At 37.9% G+C, this 26,489-nt stretch overlaps 1 protein-coding gene across 1 annotated transcript in view; it reads right to left on the bottom strand.

Annotated features, from left to right (window-relative positions):
- Positions 1-26,489, bottom strand: part of FRY (FRY microtubule binding protein) — a 269,335-nt gene that overhangs the window by 167,367 nt on the left and 75,479 nt on the right. The window contains exons 4-8 of the mRNA XM_077752524.1: positions 12,720-12,859; positions 8,363-8,453; positions 8,071-8,150; positions 7,876-7,956; positions 1,670-1,838 (exon numbers count right to left, since the gene is read on the bottom strand). Coding sequence (XP_077608650.1) covers positions 1,670-1,838; positions 7,876-7,956; positions 8,071-8,150; positions 8,363-8,453; positions 12,720-12,859 — 561 coding nt within the window. The remainder of the gene's footprint in view (positions 1-1,669; positions 1,839-7,875; positions 7,957-8,070; positions 8,151-8,362; positions 8,454-12,719; positions 12,860-26,489) is intronic.

The raw sequence follows: 26,489 nt of genomic DNA, 5'->3' as shown, positions 1-26,489 counted from the left end.
TTGCCAACACGGAAAATTATGGTTTCCGGAATTGTAGCCCTTTTTCTACATTATTTGGTATATGTATGTAAACACTTTTTCAAATCATCATTCAAATATATAATAAATGAATTATTCATATAAGAGAGGGATAAAAATAGTTAACAGTTAGCAAGTACTTCCCATGTGCCTCCTTGGAGCGACCTTCTAAGCTTACTGTCATCATCACCACTTTGCACTAAGGTAGGTGAGGCTGGGAGGGATTAAGGGTGACTTGCCCAAGGTCACAGTGCTGGTAAGTGCTAAAGCTTGAATTTAAACCCAAAAAGTTTGACACGTGGCCCATACTCTGTCTTTAAAAAACAGCTTTATTCAGATACAGTCATATAACATGCAACTCACCTATTTAAAGTGTACAATTCAATGGCTTTTAGTATATTCACAATTGTACATTTATCACAACAAGTTTAGAACTTTTCCATTATCCTCCAAAGAAACTTTTTACCCTTCAGTAGTTCTCTCCAACCTTTCTATCCATACCCCTTCCTCGAAACCTTATACAACCACTAATCTACTCTCTGTATCTATGGATTTGCCTATTCTGGACTTTTCATATAAATGGAATCATACAATATGTGGTCTTCAGTGTCTGACTTCATTTACTTTGCATATTGTTTTCAAGGTACATCCATGTTGTAGACTGTTATCAGTACTTCATTTATGGCCAAATAACATTCCCTTATATAGATATACCACAATTTGCTTATCTATTCATTGATTGATGAGCATTTGAGTTGTATTCACTTCTTTGTTATTATGAATAATGCTGCTATTAACATTTGCATTCCAGTTTTTGTGGGGACATATATTTTCATTTCTCTTGGGTATATACCTAAGATTTAACAATTGAGGAAATGCCAAACTGTTTTCCAAAGTTGTTATGCTATTTTATGTTCCCACCAGCCAGTATATGAGTGTTGCAATTTCTCTACATCCTCATCCACACTTGCAATTATCTGTCTTTTTCATTATTAGACATTTTAGTGAGTATGAAGTGGCACAGCCTCTATTCATAATCCCTAGATATAAGCTCCTTATTGATAAAGACCCTTATTAAATCCAATTCGCAGCAGCATCAGAGGCGGTTTTATAAATTCTAACAGAGCTGCATGTTCTGCAAAATCTACATTAGCAACAATTCTTTTGTTAGTACATAATGAGGAATTGACATTTAAATGTAATTGACATTTAAACCTGTATGGTTTGGTTGATTTTTTAAAAAACTGATTTTCTCTTATAGTAGGAATAAAAAGTTTCTCCATTGGCTAAAGCTCTGATGCCTATGAACACTAACATAGCCACCTCAATGCTATCACTTAATGAAAAGTAAAAACCCAGCTATATTTTATTCACAGATCAATACGCAGCTGATGAGTAAAAAAAGGAGAAAGAAGTCAACAAATAAGACATTCCAGTATACACCCTATGGCAAATATGATATGAAAGTTTGAAAGTGAGGTTATCTGCCTGCAATTCTATTATTGGGATACAAAGCACGTTATGAATTACTGAAGCAAAGGTAGGAATTTTTCCACATTGATAAGCAAATAACTTGATATCAGGTCAGTCATTCTGATGGAGTTGTTCAGGTTGAGAACTCCATGGTTCTCCTGCCCAAGACATTACCTACCTGCATAAACTGAAGAGAGGCCTCAAAGTCTTCCACTGGATACATCTTAATTCGAAAGAATTTCATCCCCATTATCAAGCTGATAATACTCTGAACGATATATGGGTTCTGCTCTTTGTGCCGTAACTCTTTTAGTTCTGCCATAAATTTCTTCTTTACAGCAGGGAATCTAAGGAGAGAACATGAGTGATTTCTCAAATAATGGGTATGAGAGTGACTACAATGGAGGCCTCCAGCATCTAGGAGTGACAGGCACAGCAACAGGGGTCCTTTGAATCAGTTGAAGTACATGGCTGTCATTTTGTAAGGATAAGATATTGGGGATTTGGTAAAGAGTATAATCTTCTTCTTTCTTTTCTTATTCTCATAAGATGCTCAATGTTTCCTTCAGTTAGGGAGAAGATCCAGGGTTTTTTAGACCCTCTCAAAATGGTCTAGCTCTTAAATTGAGCATGACAAAAATGCTTCATTTCCTCAGCCTTAGCAATTTTCCACATACTTGCAAACTCCAAAGGCCTGAAGTATCCAATTTTAAGCCTCTGAGCAGTATCACAGTCCAGCTATTTCTGACAATGACAGCAAATAATGCCAAGAAATAGTCCTAATCCATTTCCAAAGTTTTCTGTTGTTTCTTTTATAGTTTTGGGTTAATGATGATTGAAAAAAAATATTTCTAGGTTGAAGGAAAATCTAATAATGAAAAACTACAAATCAAATCTAAAAGATGAATAAGCTTCCTACTACATGCATGGGATGTTACATCCAAAAAGACACAGTCTACAAGGAACTTAAGATATCTGTATTATTTGAAAGTAAAATGTTAATATTTAATAACATTAATTACAACATTATCATATAGGATTAAAAAAAGAATAGATCGTAAGAAGATGGAAAATAATAGCAGGTCTTCAAAGTACCTAAGGTAGAAAAATACATACATAGAAGTTATCCATACTACTTCTGAAATGGCTGGTTAAGAAAACAAGGAAAGCATTCTAAAACTCATTGTATTTTGCTTCCTGAGACTATCAGCCTGTGGTTCTACATATGTGAGAAGGTCAATTAGGAGCAAGGCAGTATTAAAGAGGGTTATTATGTTATAAAAGTTAAAGGCCCAGTAATGGAACCCGAGAAGGTTGAAACAACAATTCTGGACACCTCAGTGTAGAAATTTTGAGACAAATAAAGTAGGTGGTAAACACAGATATTGTTTTACCAGAAGGCAGTACAAGAGGTGTATGATTGGCAAATAGGTGTAAGAGGCTTAGTGAGAGCTGGCTTGGGTACAGGCAGTTACATGGTGCTCATTTGGTAATGGTTTGCTAAACTGTATTTTTCTAAATCAATTTATAGATTTCTTTTGGGGCGCCTGGGTGGCTTAGTCGGTTGAGCGTCCGACTTTCGCTTACGTCATGATCTCGCGGTTCATGGGTTCGAGTCCCCGCGTCGGGCTCTGGGCTGACTGCCAGCTCAGAGCCTGGAGCCTGTTTCAGTCTGTGACTCCCTCTCTCTCTCTGACCCTCCCCTGCTCACGCTGTCTCTCTCTCTCTCCTAGAAATAAATAAAAATTTAAAAATATATATATAGATTTCTTTTCATGTTTGCTCCATATATTTTACAATAAAAAAGGCTTGTAAGAAGGCAACAGAGCAGAAAACATAAATTCCAAATTCCTGTGTCATCTCTCTTTTCTACTTCTTATAGAGGAGGAAACAAATCTGATGCTGAGGATGGTGATGATGGGAGCAATATCCAGCACCTACGACATGCCAAGCAAAGTTCAGTGAACCCTACATTTCATCTTCACAATTATTTAATCCTTGCAACTTAAGCAGGGCACTATTATCATACCCTTTTTACGGAAAAGGGAACTTGAGGCTGAGATTTCTTAATGTGATAAAGTTGCACAGCTAGTAAGTGGCAGAGCCAGAATTTCAAGCCAAATGTCTGGCTCTAGAATCCCCACGCTTAATCTCCGTGCTATGTTATGTCTAGACCAGTGGTTCTCCAAGTGTGGCCCTGGGATCAGCGGCAGCAGCATTGTGTGGGAACTCGTGAGGAACAGGCTTTATCTGGCCCACCTGATGCCTACTGAATAAGAAACTCTAGGGGTAAATCTTGTTCAACAAACCCTATAGGTGATTCTGATGTGCTAAAGGTTATGAAACACTGGTCTGGACTAGGAATAACTCTAAGGTATATTTGTAAGATGTTTAATATTTTAGGGGCGCCTGGGTGTCTCGGCTGAGCTTCTGACTTCGGCTCAGGTCATGATCTCATGGTTCATGAGTTTGAGGCCCGTGTCGGGCTCTGTGCTGACAGCTCAGAGCCTGGAACCTGCTTCAGATTCTGTGTCTCCTTCTCTCTCTGCCCCTTCCCTGCTTGTGCTGTCTGTCTCTCTTTCTCAAAAATAAACATTAAAAAATTTTTAAAAATATGTTTAATATTTTATGCACATTATACTCCTTTTACTTTCACAACAATCCATTGAGCCAGGCAGTGAATGCATTTTCATTTTACAAACGAAGAAACAGATTTGGAAGATCAACATGACAAAGACGACTCAAACCCAGATCTTCTGACATAAATTCCAGGAATTTCCACCATACTCCAGCTGCCTTATACATGATCATGAACTATGAATTATAGTTGCTACCCTAAGAACAGTGTACAGTTGTTTGGGAATATAAAACAATATAGAATTGGCTATGAGCCATGTAAATAATGATAATAATAATAATAATAGTGAAGTGTCTTCACAAGTGTCTGACCCTTTGCTCAGATCTTGCTGATCCTTCTGGAGGTGGAATGCGTAGACCAGATCACTTTCTCATTTCACATTGCCTTTATGTGAATAATACACTTAAAGGGCTCTTTTCAGATGGAAAATTAGAGATTTGGGGGGATTTGAGTTGAGGTAAAGGATGGGATGTTAGGCAGCAATGAGAAAGGACAGGAGGCAGTGTTGGCATGGCAAAGCAATGCAAGGGACACTTTCAATCAAGATTATATAAATTTATTAATTCGCAAGTGGATTTTAAAAAGTTATATGCTTATTCAAGTTATTTCCAGACACAAAAAAACTTGTTAATGATTTTTTAATTGTTTGGTTATTTATTATGAGAGAGAGAGAATGGGAGAGGGACAGAGACAGGCAGAGAGAGAGAATTCCAAGCAGACTCTGTCCTGTCAGCATGGAGCCCATCGCAGGACTCGATCCCATGAACTGTGATATCATGACCTGAGCTGAAATCAAGAGTCAGACACTTAAACAACTGAGCCACCTAGGTGCCCTTCAAGGATTTTAATTTGAAACGTGAGAGTTTAAAAGGAAAAAAAATAATCTAATAGATTAGAGTTATATTGTTTTAAAGATCATATGATACTTAAGAAAATTTGTTTTCCATTCCTAATCCACGACTAAAACAAGGAGAGGTAGGAGAGGGCAGGTTATTTGTATAATTTACTAGTTCAACATTCTTATGAGTGGGTGGCTGGCAGTCTATTTATTTCTCACTTAAGAATAAACATGGCTTTTACTTTTAAACGTCCCACTCCCAAAGGACATAAACATACCATTTTAGCATTAAAAAAATCCCCAATCTATTTGCACTTAAAATCTATTTTCCCGAAAATAATTTTAGGAAAAAATAAATGTATTTTCAATGACTATGCCTTTAGTGTTAGTACTGTCTTTACTAAACATAGCAACTAAATCATTACTCAGTCTTTGGTATACTATCACATCCATATAAGAATAAACTGCTTTAAAATGTTTAGTACATATTTTAAAAGAGAGTAGAAGAATATGGACATTATGTTTACATCACATAAAGAGAAAGCAATTTTGAAATCTAGAGGCCATTTTGACTATTTAAATAAATATACCAGATTGTAACCAAAAAAATGCTGTAAAAAATCTAATTTCAACTTAACTGACTTTGAAAAAGTCAACACTTTGGGTGAATATCACTAACTAGTAAATTTTTTCTCCTTACTGATAGGAATTAAGTGCATTATCACTAGTAAGATTAAAAATAGTGATTTTGCTAACACTTAATGACCAAAGCTAAGTATTAATAACTACCATCAGAATGAAAATATCTCATATGCATTACCACTGGCAGCTAGTTATCTAAAATTAGAACTGTTACATTACTCATTTATTTAAAAAAAAAAAAAAGATAACCACCCTGTAGTAGATAAGCATACATCCTTTCTCCCCCCCAGAGAACAAAGGAAATAGTACTTTCTAAGGCAATGACAAAGTAATGCTTCTGGCCTACTCATGAGACATAGTAATGTGATAATTTGGACTATGAGACTAGCTTAAGATTGTACCATCTATCATTAATATTTTCACCTATCATTGACTAGGTGAAAATATAGCATTGTGATTACTATACATTACTGCAGTTACTTTAAGAACCCACTGGCCAAAGGGTTCTCTTATGACTGGAAAATGCTGAAGCACTGTCCAAATTGAGACATTCATATACTTGACTATTGCAGAATTAGGACAAATACTGACATCCTGGAAATTTAAAAAAACCATGGTTGGCAAGGAAACACTGGACTGGTGGATCATAGAACTGACCTAATAATGGAAATTCCTATAGCCTTAGAGTGTTGTTTAGTTATGACATTGTTTTTCAATTCATTCGTAACTAACTCAAAACTGATGTGGCTAAGAAAGTTCATTCTATGGAAACCAATATTGTCTGCAAAATTCACAAAAATTAAGAAAAACACAAAAGCCATTTTTGGCAATCAAACTTTCCAATGATAGTATTAAAGAATTGGGCTGAGATAATAACAAAAGGAATTACACAGGAATATGTTGAGATTTTCAGGGTTTGACACAAATCAGCCAAATACATAGTAATAACTCATTTTTCTCATCTTTATAGGAACAAGGTAGATACATATGAATCAACTTGCCAGGTAATTGAAGTTTATCCCTTCAAAATGACAATACTTTTATTATTCAATTGCAATACAAAAATGTATTATGCTTTTTTTCTTTGATGACTCATGAACCACAGTTATTACACTGGGCTACAACAAAAGTGTAATATGATCTCATGCAAAATGGCCCAGGTAACACTATAGTTTTTGAAGTATGCTTTGGCTGGTTTTTCTTTCCTCTCTGTTTCTGTCAGTCCTTTGAGCTTGATATTTCTCTCTGGCATTAGTGTGTCTACCTCTCCTCCATCCAACAGTGATGTTTTATGGGTTAGAAAAAATAGCCGAGATGAATACATAAACTGGGTTAGGGTAAATAAGTCACATTGAAGAGTTGTGGGGGTCTGTTTCCTGAGTTCTTGTCTATGTTTTGGCTAGGTAAGGTTGCTGAGTAAGTATTTTCAAAAATTTTTTTGTTTCATAATTGGGTATGTCCATGCTATTGAGTTAGGAAATGCCATCTCTTCTTGAAGATGAAAATCTTTGAAGATTGTATTTTATAAGCATCAGGGCATCACTGTTGCTTTAAGCTCAACTCTTGGCCTGGATTCACATTACGTCTCTGGCTTATTGTGCCTCACCTAAGCATTCGGGATCTTGCCTGATTTGCTTCAGGGTTGAGTAAGATGAAGACGGGTGAATAAGGTGTGACATCATTTTTGGAAGAAGCATATTATTGGTAATGGTCTAACACCACTTTGTTCTAGCCTGCTAAGTAGTGTTATGGGGCCAGATAAATTTAGCAATGAGAATTTTCCAACTTGTTTCCATGACAGAGTCTGGGACATTTTTAGCTCAGCTGAGTTGAGTAAGCTCTATAGTAAAGGGACATTGTAGAATGGAATTTTCCCATTCACAGATGATAGATATCATAACTGCCCACTCATGGAATACAGAAAACAAAACTACTAAAAGTGGTAAACTTCTTTGGAATATTTGTGGCAGGGAGACAAGTAATTTGGTTAGTCCATTTCTTTCTTTGATGGAGTAGTCTGAAACTCATGGACTCTTGGTAGCACCTGGCCCAACTGCCAGGTAAAAAAGAAAATGGAGAAAACAATTGAAATCGACTTGGTAATTGCCTTGAGGGAGTTTCTAGCCAGTTTCAGATACATGAAACCCATAGCAAAAAGGACCCTAGCTCTCTATAAGTTCACACACAGTCCCTTTCTGACAATGGAGCTGGGCTGCAAGAGGAGAGGCACTCAAGATTTTATGGTAAAGGGCTGACGTTCACTTACTTAGCTTGTGCCAACACTCCAATGACTTCCGCATACAGGTCTGCCACGATGTGCATATTTCCAGTGTTAGGACCAAGGTACCTAAATAAGATATGATTAGATGAGTTAGGGATCCCTGGTCATTGAAAAGAGCAAACTTGTTTTAGTTTTAAGTACCCAACTTCTTCAAAACTCTAGAGACAAAAATTACTTTACCCTTCTTTGTACTTAAAGTGCTTGAAAGCCAAGTTAATAACATCATGTATTAGACTGTCTATTACAGGATGAAGTGGAATCTGAAAAGAAAAAAAAGATCACTCTTGGAAGAGAATATTAAATATCAAATCAATAATAGTACTTCCAGTAACTATATATGATCCTTAGCAATCAATAAACATAATTCATATGACCCAGTATTTTAAATTCACGGATAATTTAAAACTTAGATTTTAAAAACATAAGTCGTTTTCAGATAAATCTTATTTAAAAGAAATGTTCAATTACTGACCTGTTTCAAAACTTCTATTAATACTAAAGAAAAAATGAAATCAATGGCGAGGTCCCGTCTTTCCATTAAATAATCTCGTTGTTGTTCATCACTGTAAAATTTAAAATATTCACATTCAGTGGCACTGAAGTAATTCTCTGGAGTGCTACAATTCCCTAGACATCTAGGGCTCATTCCCAGTGGATTGCAAAGCAGATTTGCTAGTACAGGAGTGCAGAGGTAAATATGCTAATGTCTCTTATTACCAGTGGGGTGCAGTGAACTAACCAGGATCAGAATATTTGACTTCAAATTTCCACTTTTCAACCATGTCAACTTGAGTAGTTATCTCTGAGTCTTCAAACTCACCCTGTGGGCTTTTCTAAGGTAACTTTCTGAAATTCTATCATCTCTAGAATGGATACAGACCCAGGACAGGGCTGCCATATTGAAGGTATATATTGAGAAGCTCCTAGGAAAGAAGCTACACAATGTAGGAAACACTAAGGACATAGTACGATGATCAGCTACAGCAGGGCTGTGGAGGGTGGTGAAAGGTTAGGAGCCACTTTTTTGGTTTTATTTTTGTTTCCATGCCTCTTTTTTCTTGACCTTCTGGCACCTGAGCTTTATGAAAGAAGGAAAAAAAGTGGATGTGGTGGTGGGGAGAGAATGGTTTTAAAGCAGGTGGAAGAAGAGGTAGAAGAAGCAAAGTGGAGTCATTCGAACTCACTCAAAAGTTAGGGAGCAGAATAAGTAGTGTCAGAATGACAGAAATGTCAGTTCACCCCTACCCCCGACAAGGTTCTGCTTATTTAGCCAACTAACTAAGGGCTGACTGTGAATTGAACAAAGACAGACAAATTAAATGATGGCTGAGACCCCAGTACAGAAGAGCACTGGTTTTGTTCTGGAACAGTCCTAGGTTAAAATGATGCCTCTTCTATTTACCAGTAATTCCTCCATCTATACAATGGGAATAATAATAGCAATTACAGAAAGGTTTGCTTGAGTATTAAAAAGATAAAGTGTGTAATATATTTAGCATAGTCTCTCAAACATGTAAATGCTCCATACTTGAGGTTTTAAGTAAAAGCGGTGAGAAAGGAGGGCCAGCGTCAGGCAGGTATTTTCAAAATAAATCAAGAATATTAAAAGGTTTTTTAAACATTTATTTATTTTTGACAGACAGTGTATGAACAGGGGAGGCCCAGAGAGAAAGAGAGGGAGACACAGAATCCGAAGCAGGCTCCAGGCTCTAAGCTGTCAGCACAGAGCCCAATGCGGGCTCAAACTCAGGAACTGAGATCTTGACCCAAGCCAAAGTCGGTTGCTCAACCAACTGAGCCACCCAGGCACTCCAAGAATATTTTAAACATGGAATTTTTTTTTTTCTTTTTTGCTTCAGTCAAAAGGAATGAGAAGAAAGGAAGGTGATATTTAAGATATAAAAAAGAACTTCTGGAGAAGCTCTATAACCATAAGCAAGTCAAGTGAAGGCTGGTGAATGACAGAATGGCTTAACAAGGGAAGATGCAGCTGTAACTTTCAAGGAGAAATGTATGGACAGGGTAGGAGCTCATTCATTCAAAATTATTGTGAATAGTCTTCCCAGGAGGGAGAGTGCTGGATCAAACCATCTATCTGAAGTCCTTCAAGACCCACTAGAACTGGAAAGAGCTTCTGCCAACTGGGGGATAGGAAAACACACGCAACTGCATTAAAAAAGAGAACATTCATAAAGCCTGACCTAGAGATTATATCATGGAATAAATAAACAAGAAGTTTGAAGACTGAAAGGAAGAAGAACTTTCAAAGATGGCCAGCAGCAATAGAGAGAAAATGGTTGTGTTGGACGGCCAATAAAGGTCTTTAAAAGGGGCCAGAGGACCTTGAGAAAGTAACAGTTCTTGGCAGGGAAAAAAAACTTTAAACCTCGGATTCTATTTTATTTAATAAGCCAATTTATGCTTTCAAATAAAAGTAAAACCTATACTTTCCAATAATGAATTCAACTTTATTGCTGGTTTGAGGTCTAACTGCCAGGAGCCAGCAGCATTTGACAAATTTATTTGGCAGTCAAAATGTTGATATTATACTAATCTTAGAAATCGTAACCCTAGTACACATCTGTCACATTTAACTGTTTTCAGTTGCTTGTGCCTTTCTCTAAAGTTCCTCTTTCTTTCTTTTTTTTTTTTTTGTAACAGAAACTCTCATTATTACCTACATCATGCCCTAGACACCCTCATTCTTTTGGCTTTCTCCCAAACACACATTCTTATTTTGGATGTCCAAATGCTAATTAAATGCTGCTGAGTTGAATTTCACTGTCCTGATGCTGTATTTGATCTTGGCAATTACTCTGATCTCCTCAAAACAATTAGTAACATGAGTTTTAAAATATTATTTTCAAGGGTGCCTGGCTGGCTCAGTCTGTAGCATGCAATTCTTGATCTCAGGGTTGTAAGTTCAAGCCCCACGTTGGGCATAGAGCCTCTTAAAAATTAAAAAAAAAAAAAAATATATATATATATATATATATATACACATATATATATATACACACACACACACAAAATCATTTTCAATATATTTAATACAAAAAGAAATAAATTTATGGAAAATCTAGTTTTAGTAATTAAATTATGACAAAACAGAGAAACAAAACTAAAATTCACTTAATTCAATTAAAACTGTCCCATTCTTCATCCCCAAAGAAAGGTTTAATATCAATTCATAAACTAACATGTAATATGGGAAGAATAATAAAATGATATCATTAACTTATTAATCTCACAGTTTGAACCACTTTCAGAATTAAGATTTTACCTTTAAAATTTGATATATCAAAAAAATATTTGTGAGAAAAGACTGTTAATTAGCATGAGATTTCTTTTCAGGGTGATGAAATATTCTGGAATTAGTGGTGATGGCTGCACAACATTGTGAATATACTAAAAAACACAGAATTACACACTTTAAAAGAATGAGTTTTGCCATATGTAAATTATATCTTAATAAAAAATTCCCTTTCTCAACTAAAAAGATTCAATATTAAAATTACTAATTTCTGGGGCGCCTGGGTGGCTTAGTCGGTTAAGCGTCCGACTTTCGCTTAGGTCATGATCTCGCGGTTCGTGGGTTCGAGCCCCGCGTCGGGCTCTGTGCTGACTGCCAGCTCAGAGCCTGGAGCCTGTTTCAGTCTGTGACTCCCTCTCTCTCTGACCCTCCCCTGCTCACGCTGTCTCTCTCTCTCTCCTGGAAATAAATAAAAAAATAAAAAAATAAAAAAATAAAAAATTACTAATTTCTCTCTCAAACAAAATGATAAATAAATGATTGAATTTTCCATAAATTCAAGCATGTTATAAAATGAAATTACAACTCTGGATGAAATGTAATTCATTTCATGACATTGAGAAGTGGATATTTTAAAAAAAGCATTAGAAGTGTCAAGAAAAATGAGAGACATAAATCACTCACAAGAAGTAGTTAATTCCTGATTTTCTGAATGATTCATTTCAGTCTTTAGTGTTTTAAAAAGTGCATAATAAATTCATATGGAGATGTCTATTTTTAAAATAATCTTTTTTTAAAAAGGTAAATATAGTAAACTTTCTTTTATTTAATTATATTTTAAACATATGAATTCCATATATTTATCTAAACTTTGGGCAGATGCACAGTCATTTGAGAGTACAAGAATCTTAAATTTTATGGTTGCTAAACTATTCATGCAGCAGCAAGTTCCACTTTTCAAATCTGTAAGAGAAGGGGAGCACAGAATAAATAAACAAAATTCTCGGCTGCAAGGGAAGTTCAAGATGAGGTAATTTGACTTCCCTGTTTTGGTAGTGAAGAGAAAGTCACAGGGCTAATGGATGGCAGCTCCAGGCTTACTGCTAATGTTCTGTCCCTCCTCCTTCCCATGACAGCACACAGAGCACTCAAGGTTACTAACAAGGACTAGGCAGCATGATGCAGGGCCTGTTACAGCCCTTCTGCTTTAGGTGTAGACTGGAAGAGAGAGGGCTCAGGAAAGTAGCAAGGTAATCTAGGGCCCTTTATACCTGCTACATCAATGTCAAGATAAGGCTGAGTGTGTCTTTTCAACCTGTGACAACTGGCAGTGACTGGCAGTCCCACGGCTAAACAAGGGGCTGCCTGCGCCACCTGCTAGGTATCCATGCACCTGCTAGAAATCCATGCACAGGCAGGAAGATTTAGATGATGCATAAATCCCATTTTGATTTATGTTTCTAAAAGAGAGAAAGAAGAAAGAAAGAGAGAGAGAGAGAGGAAAGGAGGGAGGAAGGAAACAAGGGAGGGAGGGAGGAAGGAAGATCCTCCTGATTCCTACACATAGGAAATGTACCTTTTTGATTTATTGCTTGTTCTTGGTCTGTATTCATGTGATTCATCCTCAATGCCATTTTGCCTTTTATACCAGTCAAATAATGTACGCAGAATGGAAGGCAGGCAGTACTCAGAAAGGGAGCTCATTGAGCTGATGACCTACAGAGAAAAAGAGGTGATAAAAAGGCTTCAGTGGCTCTGCCAATTACTGAGATACTTTTTATTTCACAAATAACTCCAAGCTATGTTCACCACAAAATTTTCTTATTTATCACACCTTTCCTTTAATAATCTTTACTGGTACATTCCCCAAAGGCCAAGTCTCTTAATGTTGACAGATGTTCCTTATGTAATAATTTTGTGGTTCAAGAAAGTTAATTACTGTGACTTCCTTTCATTCTAGAAGTCAGATGTTAATTGCATACAGGTTATTCATGGACTGCAGAGAAATTATTTTCCCACACCGTCTAAGAAGTACAGTGCCTTGTACTCCTTAGGTCTCAAAAATGCTTGTTGTCTAAATAAATATATTAATTGACACAATTACATTAATTGTTTAGGGGAAATAAGCAAGTCTAGCTCCCAAACAACCCAAGTGGTAATGTAACATAATGTATGGTTTTCTGCCCATAATCATTCATTCAGTCATCTAAGGCAGGCCCCAAATTAGACTCAAGATGGGAACCAGGAGCAATAATTTATTATATATCACCTTAAAGGCAAACCACTCCCCTCTCTTTTAAGCAACAAACATGTCTTTGATAGACAAGTTATTCTAATTTCCTTTTTTGGAAAGATTTGTGATGTTTTGCTAATTATCATGGGAAAAAATGAACATCAATTGCCATCTCATACCATGTGCAAAAATTAACTGAAAAAAATCATACTATAAAAACATAAAACTGTAAAATTCTGAAGAAAACATAGGAGAAAATCTTTGTGACTCTGGGCTCGTCTATGATTTCTTCGGTAACACACCAAGAGCAAAGTCTGTGATCATTTGATACTGAAAGTCAGAAAATTAAAAAAATTCTGTTCTGGGGATCAAAGGATGGTTCAATATTCACCAAGCAATCAACAGGATACACCACTCTAACAAAATAAAGGATACAAAATCATATGACCATCTCAGTAGATGCAGAAAAAGCATTTGACACAATTTGACATTTATGATAAAAACACTTAAGAAAGTGAGTTTAGAGGGAATATACCTCAACATTATCAAGGCCATACATGGAAAACCCATAGATACCATACTCTGTGGGGAAAAATCGAGAGTTTTCCTTTAAGATCAGGAATAAAACAAGGATGTCTACTATTCAACATAGTACTGGAAGGTCTAGCCACATCAAACAGATGGAAAAATAAAAGGCATTCATGTTGTTAAGAGAGAAGGGTGTCACTATTTGCAGATGACATGATACTATACATAGTACATATATACACACATATATGACCCTAAAGACTACACTGAAAAACTATCAGAGTCAATAAAAGAATTCAGTAAAATCATAGGATACAAAATCAATACACAGAAATCGGTTGCATTTCTACACACTAATAGGAAAGTAGCAGAAAGAGAAATTGAGAAAACAATTCCATTTACAATTGCACCAAACAGAATAAAATACCTAGGAATAAACTTAACCAACGTTATGAAAGAACTGTACTCTGATTAACTATTAAGACATTGATGAAAGAAACTGAAGAAGACACAAAGGAAAGATATTTCACCTTCATGGATTATAAGAATTAATAGTGTTGCAACATCCATACACTGAAAGCAATCTAGATTCAATGCAATTCTTATCAAAATACCAACAGCATTTTTCACAGAACCAGAACAAATAATACTATTTTTGTGGAGCTTCAAAAGATATCAAATGGCCAAAGCAATTTTGAATAAGAAGAACAAAACTGGAAGTATCACAATTCCAGTTTTGAAGATATAGTACAAAGCTGTAGTAATCCAAACAGTATAGTACTGGCACAAAAACAGACACATAAATCAATGGAACAGAATAGAGAGCCCAGAAATAAACCCACACTTATATGGTCAATTAGTCAGTGACAAGGGAGGCACAAATACAAAATGGGGAAAGTCTCTTCAATAAATGGTGCTAGGAAAACTGGACAGCTACACGCACAGGAGTGAAACTGGACCACTTTCTTACACTTTCTCACACAAAAATAAACATAAATTGGATTAAACACACTTAAATGAGAAACATAAAACCACAAACCTTCTAGAAGAAAGCATAGACAGTAATTTCTCTGACACCAGCTGTAGCAGCATTTTTCTAGATATGTCTCCTCAGGCATGGAAAACAAAAGCAAAAATAAACTAAGGGGACTAAACCATCAAAAAATGAAAAAGCAACCTACTGAATGAGAGAAGATACTTGTGCAAGCAACATACCTGATAAGGAGTTAGCATCCAAAAGATATTAAAAACTTCTACAACTCAACATGAGAACCCCCCAAACAATCTAACTAAAAATAGTCAGAGGGAGCCCCCGGGTGGCTCAGTCGGTTAAGCAGCTGATTTTAACTCAGGTCATGGTCTCTTGGTTCATGAGTCTGAGCCCCATGTTGGGGTCTATGTGTACAGCTCAGAGTCTGGAGCCTGCTTCGGATTCTGTGTTTCCTTCTCTCTCTGCCCCTCCCCTGCTCATGCTCTGTCTCTGTCTCTCTCTCTCTCAAAAATAAACATTAAAAAAATTTTTTTTGAATAGGCAGAGGATCTAAACAGACATTTTTTCCCCAAAGTAGACAGACAGATGGCAAACAGATATGAGAGAGAGGGAGAGAAAGGGAGGGAGGCACTCAAGTGGAGGAAAGGCAGAGGGAGGGAGAGGGAGAACTTCCAGCAAGTTCCACACCCAGTGTACCACTGTAGAGCCTGACTTGGGGCTTGGTCCCAAGATCATGACCTGAGCCAAAATCAAGAGTTAGACGCTCAACAGACTGAACCCCCCACGTGCCCTTCACAAAGTTTCTTATAAGCAAATTATGACCCACAGTGCCAATGAGACAATGATGAAACAGGCATCTCCAACACGGCTGATAGAAGAAAAAACTTGGCACAACATATCTAGAGGAAATTTGGAAACATGATAAGGAACCTCATTAAAGTCACTGTCAAGAAGCCCATTCTTAGGAATCTATCTCGAATATATAATCAGAGATAACTAAGAATGTTCAGGACAGCATTACATATTATAGAAAAAGTGGGATATCTAAATGTCCAACTATATATGTCTTAATACAACGTGGAATGTGAGACAGACTACCTATGAAACTGTTAAAAATCACAGTTCAAAAATATCTAATGACATGAAAATATTAATAATATGTTAAGTGGAAGAAAAATAAAAAGTCATTTAATTGGTGAGGTTCTCACTTGACGCGGATGTTAAGTAAGGTTGCATATACAACAAACACAACCAGGGGTAGATACACCAACGTGCCGAGAGTGCACGTGAACACTGAAAGCCCTAGGACAGAGATCACTAGAGGAAGGCAGGTAAGCGAGAGTTTAAGAGAAATGAAGGTCGGCTTTTATAGAAAGGGGATAAATTTGAGATAAGAGTCAATAAAAAAGCTAAGCAAAGACTCAAGGCAGGAAGCCTATTGGTTATGAAGGGGCAAAATAATTGTTCATAATAATTACAGTGATTAATTTAATGAAGGTTCTGAGTGAACCGAAAGAAGAAATAGTTGGCTGGTGTAGGAACTTGGGTATATCAGAGAGAAGAAAAATAACGTTGGAAATTTTAAGCTGGAACTAAATCAGAGAAGTTACTTAAGGCTAGTCTGAAAAATTATAGTTTTTTTTTCTCTAGAAAGTGGGAAGTCCCTAAAGATTTCTGAATAAGAAAATGAGCCCATAGAAACGTTGGGAAAGTTTAATCCATCAGTGATGTGGAGGTGAGACCAATGGAGTTTGCCAATAGAGGTGGTCAGGAGAACACAGGCACACGCATGCGCACACGCACGCGCAGGCACGCACGCACTCTTGAATTGAATGAGGTTATTGCAACAGTTCCAGGCACAAAGTGATTGCAGCTTGAGCCGGGAGGTGGCAGAAGAAATGGAAAACCTTAGTTAACTTAAAATGTTTCTGTAGTTAAGCAGGCGAGGCTTAACTTCTTTTTATAAAGGAGCTGAAGAGCTTCCCGTCAATGGGACTTTCCACTGTCACCTTTAAAAAAGCTCTAAGACTGAACAGAACAATTAAGTGTTCCTCCCCAGATTCTGTTTCTTGAGAACCTTATTTCTTGCTATCTTTTATAATTTTGGTTATACGGAAATGCACAAAATTGTACTTTATCTTTAGCTATGGTTTAATAGAAGTTAAAAATAAATAGGCTATTGCATTCTGCCTGCCCTGTGAACCGAGTCACAGTTAGTTTTTTAATTGAAAAATATCTAATTATTTTTTTAAAAAAGAGCCCTTGTTGTTCCCATAAAATAACTGTGGTAAATTTGGGGAAGAAAGCAAATTATAGCATGTCAAGGAGATAATTTACTAGTTCTCTCTAAGCTACCCCAGCACAAAAAAGGATACTTCTTTAATCACCACCATACGAAATATTTTGAATTGGGACCTGAAGGGGGTCCCTTCTAGAAGGGAAAAAGAGTCAGAATTTGGAGTCCTTCACCATAGGTTAATTCTGCCTTAATTATCACAAGTGTAATAAAATCTGCAACCATCTACTAACATATTTCAGTAATTTAAAAATACTTATGTAAGTCTGGACGAGATTTAAGGAGACATAATGACTAAATATAATGTGGTATCCTAGACAGTATCCTGGAAGGGAAAAGAGATATTTGGGAAAAACAAATAAAATACAGATACAGAATTTAGTTACTAATAATGTACTGATGTTGGTTTCTTCATTGTGACAAATGTACATGGTAATGTAAGGTGTTAATAAAGGAAACGGGGTGTGGGAACAGGACAGCTATCTGTACTATCTTTGCAACCTTTCTGTAAATTAAAAACTATTCAAAAATTAAAAAGTTTATTTAGAAAACACACATGTGGAAGATTTACATGCTTCTGTCATTTACTACAGACCCAGAAAGGTGATACAAGCCTATGTTTGCCCACTAATCATCTCTGGGTAGAGCACACAATGTTTAGCTACTTCACTTACTTAGGTATAACCCACATTCTCCATAGAGAATTTTTTAATTGAAAAATATCTAATTATTATTCTCTGTAGAGAATGTCAATAGTATTCTTAAAGCCTCAGCCATAATTTTTTCTACCCATTAAAAAGTCATCTTGAAGCCATTCTTGGTATTATATATACTGGACATTCTTTCCACGGCAAATACACTGAGACCATCTTAGAGGAGGTGAAAGGTCATCATGGGGTGGATGTGTGTGTTTTTTCCATCTCTCTGTTACTGCCCTTTTGAGTCCAGGCTTTCAGGAAGGAAGGGTGGAATTTGCAAAGACCTGGCCCTCAAAGCTCAGGAAGGGAGGAAGGTCTTGCTGGCTTCTTGGTTACTCAACTCCTTCATTTACGGGAAGCAGAGCCAATGGCAAGATGAATTCTAGCTCTGTGCTGCTGTTGAAAGGGGGCAGGCCCATTTACAAAGATGTTCTTGTTGCATTTAAATGATCATATTCTTCCATCACAGATGAGCTAGGTACAGTGCAGCTTGAGGAGATGAAGTGCACAGAATCACAGAACTATTTCATACTGGTGTTTTCTTTCTTGGTGAGGGGGGATAGAGGGGAATACTAAATGTACTTTGCAAATGTTTTCTTAATGTTTATTTTGGCATTTTATGTATAAATAGGCAAAAAAGAGACTGTCTATTATGCTGTAGGTAAGGCATTAATTTTTCATAAGCATTTTATTATAGTTGCTGAATGCAAAGAAGGAAACTTTACATAAATATTTGAAGGATTACTCAGTGGAGTCATTCCATATCTTACAGCAATAAGGCTGACTTGTCCTGAATGGTGTGTTTAGTGAATAATTCTAAAGTAACTTCATTGATAGTTTAATTTCTCAAACTAGTTCAGGTGGCCAAGCACCTGGGGGTCAGGGTACTATCTATGTAATACCACAAAATGCTGATCTATTGAAGTATTTCAAATACAATTTTTTTACTTGATCGTAGATCATACTAGTGCTAGATTATAGCAATCAGTGATGACAGATGCCAGAGGCTTAAGAATATTACAAAAACTTAAAATGATATAAATCTATATATTATATTTTTTCCTGCTAATTAGGAAAAGATCTTTATTATATGACTTCAATATCTTGGTCTAATTTATGGAACACCAGATTCCATTGGAGAGTAATTTAAGAAACACTGAATAACACTAAGGTGAATCCAGTGTCAGTTAATTTGTTTTTACTCTTAATTGCTTGTATTTTTCATTGATACATTTTAAATAGATTTAAATTGAATTGCAGCATTAGAATCAATGTTGAAGCACTAGAAATTCATCTGCTTCCTTTCCAGAAAAATTATTACTGCTCAAGATAGTAAAAAGTTATTTTCACTCTATTATAGTTGTATGGGCTTGGTTTACCATGTTTCTTGTTTAGAGATGGCATTTTTAATGTATTAAGAAACTAAGGTGCTACTAAAGTATGTAAACATATAACATCCAGAGGAAAACCCCATAGAAGTTACTTGGAATGTCTGAGCAGATTATGGGGAATTTATAGGGCCAGCACTGGTAAAGCATATACGTCACACTGCAACTTCAATAATGTTCACATTATTCACAGATAACAGATCCTTCACAAGCTACATTTTCATAATTTCATCAGTGTATTGGGAAGATCAGATGGTCCTGAGTTCAAGTTACAGCTCTCCCCTTTATTGGCTATAAGAGCTTGGACATGTCCATTTCTCTGGGGCTCCATGTTTCCCGCTGTGAAATGGAACTGAAGAATACTTACGTCACTGGGTTTTTACAAAGAGTAAAAATGAGATACTATAAAGTGTGGGGCACATAACAGACCTTCAAAAATGTCTATTTTCCTCTTCCATTTCTTTAAAAAAATTTTTTTAATGTTTTATTTATTTTTGAGAGAGAGAGACAGCATGAGCAGGGGAGGGTCAGAGAGAGAGAGGCACAGAATACGAAGCAGGCTCCAGGCTCTGAGCTAGCTGTCAGCACAGAACCCAACATGGGGCTCAAACCCATGAACCGTGAGATCATGACCTGAGCTGAAGTCGGATGCTTAGCTGACTGAGCCACCCAGGTGCCCCACCTCTTCTATTTCTAAATACTGAAACTGAAGCACAGACATAAAAAATTTTGACTTTGACAAGATCTGAGACTAAAGTTACTGACAGAACGAATGATAGAAATTATTGACAGAATTTTATTTATGAGAGCTGATAAATGCTGCTTGTAGGCATATAGAAAGGAAGGAAGGAAGGAAGGAAGGAAGGAAGGAAGGAAGGAAGGAAGGAGGGAAGGAAGGAAGGAAGGAAGGAAGGAAGGAAGAAAGAAAAAGACCAAGAAAACGACCAATCAGCCACAAACTACNAGACATAAAAAATTTTGACTTTGACAAGATCTGAGACTAAAGTTACTGACAGAACGAATGATAGAAATTATTGACAGAATTTTATTTATGAGAGCTGATAAATGCTGCTTGTAGGCATATAGAAAGGAAGGAAGGAAGGAAGGAAGGAAGGAAGGAAGGAGGGAAGGAAGGAAGGAAGGAAGGAAGGAAGGAAGGAAGGAAGGAAGAAAGAAAAAGACCCATCTATCTCTTATCCAGCCACAAACTACTAGGGCCTCCATTAGAACCTTCGTAGCTTTTAGGGGTGCTTGGGTGGCTCAGTCGGTTAAGCGTCTGACTCTTGGTCTCCGCTCAGGTCCTGATCTCACGGTTAGTGAGTTCCAGCCTGACATAGGGCTCTGCACTGATGGTGTGGATCCTGCTTGGGATTCTCGCTTTCTCCCTCTCTCTGTCCCTACCCCCTCTGACATGGTCTCTGTTTTTCTCGAAATAAATAAGTAAACTTAAAAATAATAGAACACTTGTAGCTTGGTTTGTGTTCCCACACTTTTCTGGCTCTAGCAGCTAAAAACGCAGTACGTCCCAAATGTTCACTTGCAGAGGTCTCCAAACAATGCCTGTCCTACATTAGCTCCCTAAGAGAGGGGTAGGGAACACCAGTCTCCGAGTTTGCTGCAGGCAACAGCTCACTCTGGGCCTCTCTCAAGAACCTCAACCATCTGAAAACATGGAGCCCAAATGCGAATAAAGAATGGACAGCACCAATGGCAGAAAGACAGGGGGTTAAGCTCTTGTATTTCATTCAGCACAAGACGGTTCTGTAACACACACACACACAGGTCTCATTTGATTCTGTTCTCCCTCTCTCACCAGATAACCTGCCCTTCTTCTGGCCAAATTCCAAATCAGCCAAGTACTGATGATGCTTCCACTTCCTGCCTCAATTCTTCATCTCTGACACTTGGTTTCTGGGCTTGTCACACTTGCGATACTTTTATAGAAAAGATCAGAAAGGGCGAAACTGCTGGCCAACCAATGGCCTTTTGTAGTCACCTCCCTCCAAGTCTCCTGAGCAAATGACACTCTTTCTTGGGTTCTCCTTGAACTGCTTTCCTTCTCAGGATTCGGTGATGCTGCCAGTCTTAAGTACCCTATATGCTCTCTTATCTCCCATATGGTTACTGATGTAGAGCCAAAGCACATTAAGACCATTCACCTCTGAAAATCAAGATTTGGATTCTAATTCTAGCTGTTCTGGCACAAGCCTCCTGGGGAGTAATCTTCCTTTACTGTGCAGAGAGGAAATAATGTTCACTTAGTAATTACGACTGTTTTCAGAAACAAAATCAGAGCAATTCTTCAAAGAGAAAACATCATACAGCATGCAACTGTTTGTATCATTTAACTTATAGCATCTTTAGGTCATAATGAGATATAAGCAAAAGTCTAAAAACCAAAGGCAGAGAAAATTGACAGGAAAGCACATGTAGCTGGAAGGAAGGTATATGAAATGATAAAGACTCAGTTATTACTTTTTCAAGAGCCACAGTGTTTTATCTCTGTGTGTAATGTAGCTAATGACTGTCATTGATACATCCTCCACCAGGTGAGGAGGGTCTCATACTTCTTCAGGTGAGGGCTACTTTGGAGTACTTGGAACACTTTAGAAAAAAGTGTTTTTCACTTTTTAAAATGGGTTAACTTGATATGTCAGCTGCATCTGGTCAACTTTTACCCAGGTCCACACTCATCATAGGTTAGCTATTGTGTCATCTGAGCGCCCAAGATAAAATGCCTCAGCCTTTAGATTTAAAAAGGATATCTACATACTTAGATAACAGAAGAAAGATTTCACTAGAAGTTAAAATGGGGAGCTCACCTTTCATTCATAGGACACTCTCCACCAGACCACAGATAGGGAACTCATCACCAGGGCCATAATGATGTTCTAGTACACTACCTTTCAGAGTGTTGCCAGTCATAATCAGCCAGCATGACTTAGCTGTGAAAGTAAGTTTCTCAAACTATTTAATATTAATTTATCAACTATGGAAATGCATTCTACATGTCAGTGGATAACACTACAGCAAAAAGCTTTCTCATCGCTGACATCCAGTGAGCTCCTAGCTGCTAACATCTCACCCTTCCATGAGGGTCTCAGCTCTGCTGCTATCACGGGCCAGCCCTGCTCTGGAAAGCTGAATCTTCTGAGGCTCTTGCACTTTTTTGGCCATTTTTTAAAAATTCAATTTATTTGGGGCACCTGGGTGGCTTAGTCGGTTAAGCGTCCGACTTTTGCTTAGGTCATGATCTCGCGGTTCGTGGGTTCGAGCCCCGCATCGGGCTCTGTGCTGACTGCCAGCTCAGAGCCTGGAGCCTATTTCAGAGTCTGTGTCTCCCTCTCTCTCGCCCTCCCCTGCTCACGCGGTCTCTCTCTCTCTCTCTCCTAGAAATAAATAAAAAAATATTCTAAAAAATTCAATTTATTTTTTAAATTTACATCCAAGTTAGTTAGCAAATAGTGCAACAATGATTTCAAGACTAGATTCCTTAATGCCCCTTACCCCTTTAGCCCATCTTCCCTCCTATAACCTCTCCAGTAAACCTCTGTTTGTTCTCCATATTTAAGAGTCTCTTATGGGGCCCCTGGGTGGCTCAGTCGGTTAAGCGTCTGATTTCGGCTCAGGTCACGATCTCACAGTCCATGAGTTTGAGCCCTGCATTGGGCTCTGTGCTGACAGCTATCTCAGAGCCTGGAGCCTGTTTCGAACTCTGTGTTTCCCTCTCTCTCTGACCCTCCCTTGTTTATGCTCTCTCTCTCTCTCTCAGAAATAAATAAAACATTGAAAAAATTTAAAAAAGAGTCTCTTATGTTTTTGTTCCCCTCCCTGTTTTTATATTATTTTTGCTTCCCTTCCCTGTGTTCATCCATTTTGTATCTTAAAGTCCTCATATGAGTGAAGTCATATGACATTTGTCTTTCTCTGACTAACTTATTTTGCTTAGCATAATCCCTCTAGTTCCATCCACATAGTTGCAAATGGTAAGATTTCATTCTTTTTGATGGCTGAGTAATAGTCCAGTGTGTGTGTGTGTGTGTGTGTGTGTGTGTGTGTGTGTGTGTGTCACATCTTCCTTATCCATCCATCAATGGACATTTGGTTGGCCACGTTTATTTCTGGGCATTCTTCTGTGGATCCCACTTCTTGATCCTAAACTATGTTTCCATACAACACTCATCACCTTTGCTCTACTCTCTAATCTTTCAGTGTTTGTTGAGCAACCACATCAATGAATGAACCTCAGTTATCGCTTCTGAGATATTCTATCCTCCCTGAAAATTCAACATGCATAAAATTGATTTATAACCTCTCGTCACGCCCAACATTTCTCTGTATGAAGAACTTTTTATCCCATCAAAGAGAGTCCAGACTTTGCTGTGTGATTCTATAGCCCTGGAGCAATGGCTTCTAGGCATCTGTCCCACTTCATCTCAGGTCACTCTTCAAACCTCAACTTCTGCTCTTCTGAAATCTCAGCTTCTTTGTCCATGCAATTCCTTCTGCCTGGCATGATTCAACCCATTTCATATGGATAACAGATATCTTTTAAATGCCACTGCACCTTGATTGCTTCCTGTGACACACCTGTGCACCTTCTGAGCATCATTGACTGCTTCTTTACCTGAGTTCCCATAGTCCTTGAAATGTACCTTGCTACAGGAGTCACTCTGCACTATCATTTGTTTGGAAATCGGTCTTCTTCCTGGGACTGAGAACTCCTCGAAGGCAGGAACTCTATCATACTGATTTTGTAACCCCAGAGCCTTGCACACATCTTAGTATGCTTGGGCACTCAGTATTTGTTGAATTGAATAGATGTGGTCCCAAATCATGGTTGAAAACTACAGTTAGTTCTTATTTCTCCTTCTGTCAACCAATATTGATTCTTCTTATGTAATTTTGCATATAATTACTCTTCCCAGTTCCATTGTCTCCATCTCAGTTTGGGCCTGTTCAGTCTCAAATCTTTGTCATAATACCCAAACTCCCCAAATGCCTCCAAACTTCAAGGATCTCCCCACTTATGAACGCTGCTACCTCGGGGTTAACATCAAGTTGCCACTTTGATCCATTTGACACCTGGTACGTATGAGATAAAGCCCCACCCACTGCCAGTAAAGTCTTCCACAGTCTGATCCCTTCCTACCTGGTCTCTCCCCTAGCACTCGCAGCCAACAGGAAAATTCTGTGTCTCAGTAGAAAACTATGTCTTGCTCAGAGCTCACCTCTCTACGGATTATCTAATTTAAATCTGCAGGCACTCTGCACCTTTGAATGCCTTTGAGCTATTTTTAAATTGTGCATATGAGAGACAACTGATAGCAATGCCAAAGATTCTTTTCTACAGAAAGAAAAATACTCTTCCCAGTGATGGATCAGTTGATTTACTTCACTATCCCACTGTGAAAGAAGCCACTTTTGCCTCTGACTGCACATTCATGTCAATGTTCCTGAGTTATACATGTGTCTTTTTTGGGGTTCTCTTTTAAACTGGTTGTAACTTCTTCATTAAAAAGGAGTTAAATAAAATCTTTCACATGTGTTCATTTTTTATTTCTATGAGAGCCATGATGTTGCCTCTTCTTGAATATTATCTTTTAACAATACACATCTTCTGCCTCAACTAATAGAGCCATTCATCAGCCCTCAAAGTTAACTTGTCATTTTTCTGTTCAGCGCCTTTGCACACTTCCCATCCTCCTCACCATCAACACCCCGCAAAATCCTATTGCTTCTATTGTTTTAGGCACCTGACAAACTATATCCTCATCTAGAAAGATTTCTCAGCCACCGGGCCCTGAAGTGTATGTCTTCTGTTCTCTGAAATCTCACGATGTTTACTGGCCGTACCACCCATGTGGCACTTCTTACCCACATGGACCCCTGTGAGAGTGGTCTATGATCTGCCTTATCCTCTTCTGGATCTGAAGCTCCTGGAATGCAGGGACCACATTCTTACATCTCTGTCTCACAAAGAGCTTTGTNATAAATAATCCCTCTAGTTCCATCCACATAGTTGCAAATGGTAAGATTTCATTCTTTTTGATGGCTGAGTAATAGTCCAGTGTGTGTGTGTGTGTGTGTGTGTGTGTGTGTGTGTGTGTGTGTCACATCTTCCTTATCCATCCATCAATGGACATTTGGTTGGCCACGTTTATTTCTGGGCATTCTTCTGTGGATCCCACTTCTTGATCCTAAACTATGTTTCCATACAACACTCATCACCTTTGCTCTACTCTCTAATCTTTCAGTGTTTGTTGAGCAACCACATCAATGAATGAACCTCAGTTATCGCTTCTGAGATATTCTATCCTCCCTGAAAATTCAACATGCATAAAATTGATTTATAACCTCTCGTCACGCCCAACATTTCTCTGTATGAAGAACTTTTTATCCCATCAAAGAGAGTCCAGACTTTGCTGTGTGATTCTATAGCCCTGGAGCAATGGCTTCTAGGCATCTGTCCCACTTCATCTCAGGTCACTCTTCAAACCTCAACTTCTGCTCTTCTGAAATCTCAGCTTCTTTGTCCATGCAATTCCTTCTGCCTGGCATGATTCAACCCATTTCATATGGATAACAGATATCTTTTAAATGCCACTGCACCTTGATTGCTTCCTGTGACACACCTGTGCACCTTCTGAGCATCATTGACTGCTTCTTTACCTGAGTTCCCATAGTCCTTGAAATGTACCTTGCTACAGGAGTCACTCTGCACTATCATTTGTTTGGAAATCGGTCTTCTTCCTGGGACTGAGAACTCCTCGAAGGCAGGAACTCTATCATACTGATTTTGTAACCCCAGAGCCTTGCACACATCTTAGTATGCTTGGGCACTCAGTATTTGTTGAATTGAATAGATGTGGTCCCAAATCATGGTTGAAAACTACAGTTAGTTCTTATTTCTCCTTCTGTCAACCAATATTGATTCTTCTTATGTAATTTTGCATATAATTACTCTTCCCAGTTCCATTGTCTCCATCTCAGTTTGGGCCTGTTCAGTCTCAAATCTTTGTCATAATACCCAAACTCCCCAAATGCCTCCAAACTTCAAGGATCTCCCCACTTATGAACGCTGCTACCTCGGGGTTAACATCAAGTTGCCACTTTGATCCATTTGACACCTGGTACGTATGAGATAAAGCCCCACCCACTGCCAGTAAAGTCTTCCACAGTCTGATCCCTTCCTACCTGGTCTCTCCCCTA

The sequence above is a fragment of the Crocuta crocuta genome, unplaced genomic scaffold (assembly GCF_008692635.1).
Source record: "Crocuta crocuta isolate KB4526 unplaced genomic scaffold, BGI_CrCroc_1.0 scaffold190, whole genome shotgun sequence".
NCBI lineage: Eukaryota > Metazoa > Chordata > Mammalia > Carnivora > Hyaenidae > Crocuta > Crocuta crocuta.
This window is presented reverse-complemented; position numbering and strand designations above follow the sequence as displayed.